The sequence below is a fragment of a genome (genome assembly GCF_019968985.1).
Source record: "MAG: Porospora cf. gigantea B chromosome Unknown PgB_NODE_1121_length_7770_cov_406.306, whole genome shotgun sequence".
Taxonomy (NCBI): Eukaryota; Apicomplexa; class Conoidasida; order Eugregarinorida; family Porosporidae; genus Porospora; species Porospora cf. gigantea B.
Genome location: NW_027178523.1, coordinates 1061 through 7542, shown reverse-complemented (window position 1 = coordinate 7542; position 6482 = coordinate 1061). Strand labels below are relative to the sequence as shown.

Genomic DNA, 6482 nt, shown 5'->3' with positions numbered 1-6482 from the left:
CCATCCGTGTGTCTGGATACGCTGTGCACTTCGTGAAGCTCCTCGCCCGTACAATGCACTTCGACATGAGCTCCGAGAAATCAGCGAGAAGATTTCGCTGGTTATGCAAAAGTAATTTCTCTTTCGTTGTAGCTTTAAATTCATTGCATCTCCAACTCGCTCCGACGCAAATGCTTGGTGCCGTTCTTCGTTTCTAGTGTCTATCCAAAGAAAATCTAATTGTTGTCATTACCGCGAAAACAGCGTAACCATTTCGCAGTGAAATGTGTGGGGAAACATATCCACAACGACGCACTTCTTTGGGGTGTACCCGTCGTTGGCGATTGGATTTGTAAGTTCGATAGCGTTCTCTCGCAAGGTGTCCGGGTTGCAGGAGACGTACACTAACCTATTGATCATCTTACAGCTTCGGATACACTGAAGAACCGACTTCTGGAGACCAGCCCTTGGGGGGTCCACGATGGCAACGACGTCTGCGAAGTCAGCAGCTTTCGGGACGACCACACCATCGAGCTCTCCACCAGTTTCCAGCTTCGTCAACAAACGTGGTACCACGTCTTCGACTTTACCTGTCAAGAACCGGCAAGAGAGCTTGTTAAGTTCAGCGTTGACTCGCGCGTCCGCCACCGCTTCGGGAACCATTTCAACCCCGAATACCAAGGATCCGTTTGAGAGGTTCTTGGCCACGTAGCAAGAAATGGTACCTGTTCCAGAACACAAGTCCAGTACGAGGACATTACTCTGCACGTCAAGCCACTCGACTACCTTGTCATAGAGAAGCTCACAAGCGCCGATATTGGTCTGGAAGAAGGACTTGGGGTGACACAGGAACCGGAGGTCCTGGAGCCCCATTGTGATTGTCTGAGCGCCCGCTACCAACTTCATCTCTTCGTCTCCCTGGAAGGAGTCCGACGTGTGACCACGCTCGACGTGGAACACGCTGGCCACGGCATACTCTCCAAGGGACTCGCCATGCAGACATCGAATAGCATTATGGACATCTTCCGAGAAACCGGTGCCGGTAAGAAACGCAAGCATCATCTCCTTTGTACTCTCGCTTACCCTTACGAGGACACAGCGCCAACAACCACGTTGTTTGGACCTGGAGTAAACAGCTAGCCCACTGCCAGCTATCATTGCTTTTACTCTATCGCATAACTTCTGCATGCAGTCAGGGATATGAGGAGCATCAGGTGCCTCAACGGTCGGTACGTTATTCCGAACGCAACGAACGAAACCCACATTGACCCCCTCCTCATTCTCCTCGTCGGCGAAAGCGATCGTGAACTCGCATTTGTTGCGGTAGTGCTGACGGTGTGATTCCGGCGAGGCAATGATGGGCTGCACGTCCACGCCGTGGAGACTGCGACTGTCCTTTACCCAGGCGGGAGCGTCATCTCCCCATCGCCGAGCTGTGGCCCGGGTTAGTTGTTTCATGACGGTACGCCCATACTGGTGTTTCATCTGAAGCTGGTCGAGGTACGTCCACTCATGCAATGGGGTGACTTTGCTCTTTAGATCACCTAGATCGACTCCTTTTCTCTTGTTGGATTCGATTAGCTCCAGGAGCAAGGGAAGGCCTTCCTCACGCACCCCCTTCAGTTTTTTCGCTTCTCGGTGGTACTGTTCATCGGCATTTCGTTTCTTCGGCGGATTCTTAGAGATACAGACGTCTATCGTATGTGTTTTGCAATGCGCTCCATGCCAGGCTTGCATACAGGTTTCTCTGATGCCTTCGTCTTCGATGGTAATGAAACACACATTACTCCTCCTGGCCAGAATGAAGGAAGACCAGGGCAGCCGAATACGAGCCCAGTCACGCTTTACGATTCTCCCATCGTGAAGATCAACAGCCGCATCCGAAACCAAGGATGACCCCTGCACCTCAATGATTCTCGCAATCAGCAAGTTCTGCACAGCGACAGGCTTCATGCTGCGTCACAGTCCTACTCGCGACTCACTTGCTGAAAGGACGGCAACGAAGCCTCAGTGTGTCTTCCATTTGGCGAATTAAAGACCGGTGTCTATGACCAGCATTCTCACAAAGAATCTCGCCACATCCGCGAATATCAGTCTCCGATTCAGCTCCACATACTCCCCAGAGCAATACGACGGGGTAAGAGTTGGGTCCATGGCCGTCCGGATGATCTGAATGCACTCCGCCAGCCGCTTGAACTCTACGTTGCCGACACAGTCGCCGATACGGCCCACAAGAAGGTGGCCTTCGTCGTCGCGAATGTGGTAGACTTGGCAGGAGTCTGAGATGACGGCACAGGTCAAGGTTGATCTGTGGTTTTTCATGTCCCCTAAACTCACAGGTAGACGTCGGATACAGCCAGCTCAGGTATGTCCTGTATTCGCACAACAGGGCCTTCTGGTAGGGGGGGCAATGGTAGTTTAGTCTCCTTTGCAACGCTAATGTACCAGTGTGGAACTTGGCATGGTTCACTCATCACAATGGTAGAAATGTCTGTCTCCTGAGGCGTATCCAGCACTACCGCCCAGTCGACATGCAGTGTCAGTAGACGCGGCTCAGCGGGAATGAAATCGGCCACAGACGCCTCATGGTTCCAGGTCCGTTCGCCGAATGCCTCCACAGCAGCAGATTGCTTCTCCGCTGGATCATTCTCGGACTCTTCGTCCTCAATCTCTTCAGCCTCAGAGTGCAATTCAGTAAGGGTAGCAACCCTCTTGCCGGGTGCATGAATCATGGTCTTCTTGAGATCCAGCCCTATTTTTTTCGCGTAGCTGAAAGCCTCAAAGCAGGGCGACAAAGGCTTCTTCGTCGGAGTGATCAAGCTCGTTTGCACATGCACCCTTACCGGAGCCGGTGGTGGCACCGCAGCAGAGATCACACTAGACGTCGGCGTCATGGCTTTCGTCGGGTCTCGGTACCGTTTCTTCAGCTTCGGCAGGGCCGGGACGCGGGGCTCGTCAGGGTCGATGTACTCTGACACAGGTGTCAGCTTTTTCTTCAATGCTTCGAGCCGACTGGGAGGCCTAGCCTTTGGTTTCTTCTTTGGGGGCTCAAGACGCGGAGGAGCCAATACAGATGGTGTAGGCGTTGAATGAGTGGAACTACCAGGAGATAGAGCGGCAGTTACTTGAGGCACAGGTGGGTCGCGAGGCTTCGTCTTCAGTCTGATGGTGATGGGCTTGGCGTCGACTTTCTGCTTCTTGGCGGGGCCCTCTATCAAGGAAGATGGTCGTCTCTTTGATCGCGCAGGAATGACAACTTTCGCGTCAACAGCATCCGATGTCGCTTTCCTCCGCTTCACCTTGGAGACACCGCTACCTGTATCGGACCCCGCTCTCTTGCTGAGGCGGGAGACATCACTTCGTACTTCCGTAACATGATCCGCGTTGATCTGCGTCGTGGCAGACGTCTCTGTCTTGACCAGGTCACAGCAGGATACCGCCACAACTTTGTTGGGCTCCGGGGTCACGATTTGCTCAGAAGGTGTCACTGCAGGTGTGGCTGGAGGAGTTGACTCGGAAGGAGTGAGCTCTATAGAGCGTCGGCTGACTTCAGAGGGAGGACTGCTATGCTCTTTCTTGACATCCGTATTCTTTCGAGTCCTCGAAGGTCGCTCTTTCGCATCCCCGCGAATCTCTTTCTTTCCAGTCTTGTCCGTTGAGGATTTTTTTCGAGATGCTTTTTTGCCATCAGCAGTCCTGTTGTCCTTCTTTTTTGATTTGCTCGAGCGTTTTTTCTTCCCAGAAACGTCTTTCGTCTCCATCGCGATCTGAGAAGGGACGTGCGGCATCTCAGACGCCACCTGCTGCTTTTCAGGCGATGCAGTGTGCTCAGATTTCTCTTGTGACGCCGTCTTCTGAGAGGAGGTTGCCTTCTTATCAGACAGTACCGAGGAAGTTGCCTTCTTATCAGATAGTGCCGAGGAGGTTGCCTTCTTATCAGACAGTGCCGAGGAAGTTGCCTTCTTATCAGGCAGTGCTGAGGAAGTTGCCTTCTTATCAGGCAGTGCCGAGGAAGTTGCCTTCTTATCAGGCAGCGCCACCGTCTCAGAGATCTTCTGAGGGGCACTTGCTTTTTTTTCAGACAGCAGTGCCGAGGAAGTTGCCTTCTTATCAGACAGTGCCGAGGAGGTTGCCTTCTTATCAGACAGCGCCGAGGAAGTTGCCTTCTTATCAGACAGCGCCGAGGAAGTTGCCTTCTTATCAGACAGTGCCGAGGAAGTTGCCTTCTTATCAGACAGTGCCGAGGGGGTTGCCTTCTTATCAGACAGTGCCGAGGGGGTTGCCTTCTTATCCGGCAAGGATTGCTCAGCAGTCTTCTTCTCAAGCAGCAAAACAGACTTCGATGATCCCGTCTGCGAGGTGATAGTCTCGGATAAGACCTTCTCAGCCGAGACTGCTTCCTCCGCCACGATAACTGCCTCTGCCAGGCCCTTCTGAGAGGTTCTCTTGTCGGAGGGCATTTTTTCAGCAGAAACCGTCTCGCCTTTCTTCCCTGACTTTTTCACAGTGGCGGATTTCTTCTCTGCTTTCTTTTTTTCTGGTTTGCTCTTCTTTTTCTCAGGCCCAATTTTCTTCTTCTTCTCAGATCCACTCTTTTTCTTGTGCGAGGTCTTTTTGCTCTTCTCAGATATTTTTCGCGGAGACATCTTGGGTTCCTTCTTGTCTTTGGATTTGGCCTCCTTAGCTTTCGGCTCCTGCTTTTTACGACAGGCTTTCTTTGGTATGACGATGGAGTCATCCACAGGATTGGGAACTGGCGTAAGGGGTTGAATGATAGGCGGTACATCAGCAGGCACGTCACACGGCGTACAAGGTGACACCTGGATGCTGACCTCTGACGCCACGCAGGTTTTAGGTTTCCCGAATGTACTGATGAACTCCTCGTTGTCGACGCTAGACATGCTGGAGACGGAGTCAGATCTCTTTTTTCGTGTCGTATTCTTTTTAGGGATGGGGGGATCCTTGTCAATCTTGTTGCGCCTTCGCGGCTCATTAGAATGTGCCACCATAGGGAGCAGGGATGCCTTCAAAGTCTCGAGAGCTCTCGAACTGGCAAGTCTGTGTGATGCTGAACTGAACCTCACTCGGTGCGGTAGCACACTTTCTCACAGTCCTCTACGACAGCGGATAATGTCGCGAAGCCACCGTCATTCAGCTTTGTCTTGACAGATTCCAGTTGTACACGATGTGGTGAAGCGGCTGGGTCATTCATCAGACCGTCCACAGCGATGATGGCCTTGCGTCTCAGTGATCTAGTCAACATGTCTCATGCTAAGAGTATTTGAACCTTTTTCACGTCAAAGCACCCCAGTCAAACGGGGCGAACTCAGTTATCGTCTTCGCTCTGTAATCTGCAAACGAATCATCATCCTTGAACTGCCGCTCAAAGGGACACAGATCTAACACTCCAGCAGCAATGTCTCTGAGGAAGTTTTTTGGAGTACGCTCCTCTTCGATAACACTGGCAAACCCGCCTGACAAGGAAAAATCGACATGAAGATAGGGGAAGTGCTCAGGAATGCACCTTCGCGGAGCATGCCTTCTTCCAAACGTCTGAATTGTCTTGTGACATCGCCACTCTTGACCTGCTTCATCGAGTGCCTTCTTAAAGTGACCTTTGCTGGACTCTAGGACTTCAATTGGAACTGGAATCACTTCGATAGTAGTGTGAGGCCCAGCGTTCAGCAGAGCTTGGTCAACTGAAACGACACGCGTCACTGTCTCCAGAAATAGCGGGGCCAGGCCTCGTCCATCAAGGAATTGAACTACAGCCTTCATGTAGTTTCTTACCTCACAATATTGGTCCTCGTCAAGTTTCAGCACACTAGAGACATGCGAGGTTGGAACGACCTCCATATGGTAAGGAGTTACAGCCCACTTCCGCGGCATTAACGCAACGTAAGCGCGATGACTCCTGGCGATGATCAACGACTCGCGTTCCGCCGTGAACTCCTCTGAGGCTGGACAAGAAGAGCATTTGTGCATCTTCGCTCGCCTCTTGGACGTACCAGGCTGAGAATCTCTTTCGAGGGTGCGCTTGCGAGAACACTGACTGTAGCCTTCATTAGTGCAGTGCTTCAGCTGCCGCAGGTAGTCGCAGTCGTAGTCGAGCACACTTTCGCTGCGAAGGTCCCTCAACACTTGAGCTCTGTCACATCTACCCGCAACCGGCGCTCCGTCCTGCTTGTATGCTACCACCGATGGACGACGGCCTTGCGTCTCCTTTAACATTTCTAGGTGTTCCAAAAGTTCATCCATAAAGCGGTCAATATATTCTGGATATTGGGGGCTTGTGATTCAAGGGGATTGTGATTCATGAGCTGTGAATTAATATAGGGTCCAGACATAAGAAGGGGAAGCAACATTGGTAGTAGCGACTTCATCTTTCCCATCAGCTTCACGATTCCAGGGAGAATCACACTGATTGTAGGAACGACAAGGAGGGCTGCGAACGCAACTCCGGCAATCACGGGTGCCGCCACGGGCGCACCCAACTTAAGAGC

At 52.0% G+C, this 6482-nt stretch overlaps 3 protein-coding genes across 7 annotated transcripts; all 3 read right to left on the bottom strand.

Moving 5' to 3' along the window:
• Positions 1–228: 228 nt before the first annotated feature.
• KVP17_004578 (uncharacterized protein) lies at positions 229–1932 on the bottom strand (the record flags this gene model as incomplete). Its single annotated transcript, XM_068522878.1, has 1 exon — positions 229–1932. The coding sequence occupies one exon, from the start codon at positions 1930–1932 to the stop codon at positions 229–231; it is 1704 nt and encodes a 567-aa protein (XP_068379498.1).
• A 78-nt stretch (positions 1933–2010) lies between these two features.
• Positions 2011–5242, bottom strand: KVP17_004576 (uncharacterized protein; the record flags this gene model as incomplete). Of its 4 annotated transcripts, XM_068522873.1 has the most annotated exons (3): positions 2011–2287; positions 2317–5037; positions 5064–5242. In XM_068522873.1, the coding sequence occupies 3 exons, from the start codon at positions 5240–5242 to the stop codon at positions 2011–2013; spliced, it is 3177 nt and encodes a 1058-aa protein (XP_068379493.1). The 4 variants fall into 4 exon arrangements, with proteins under 4 accessions (XP_068379493.1, XP_068379492.1, XP_068379495.1 ...); XM_068522872.1 differs by lacking the exons at positions 2317–5037; positions 5064–5242 and having other exon boundaries at positions 2011–2301; XM_068522875.1 differs by lacking the exons at positions 2011–2287; positions 5064–5242 and having other exon boundaries at positions 2313–4988.
• A 29-nt stretch (positions 5243–5271) lies between these two features.
• Positions 5272–6237, bottom strand: KVP17_004577 (uncharacterized protein; the record flags this gene model as incomplete). 2 transcript variants are annotated; one of them, XM_068522876.1, is made up of 1 exon in its annotated part: positions 5272–6237. In XM_068522876.1, one exon carries the CDS (start codon positions 6235–6237, stop codon positions 5272–5274), a length of 966 nt encoding a protein of 321 aa, XP_068379496.1. The 2 variants fall into 2 exon arrangements, with proteins under 2 accessions (XP_068379496.1, XP_068379497.1); XM_068522877.1 differs by having other exon boundaries at positions 5272–6210.
• Positions 6238–6482: the final 245 nt, after the last annotated feature.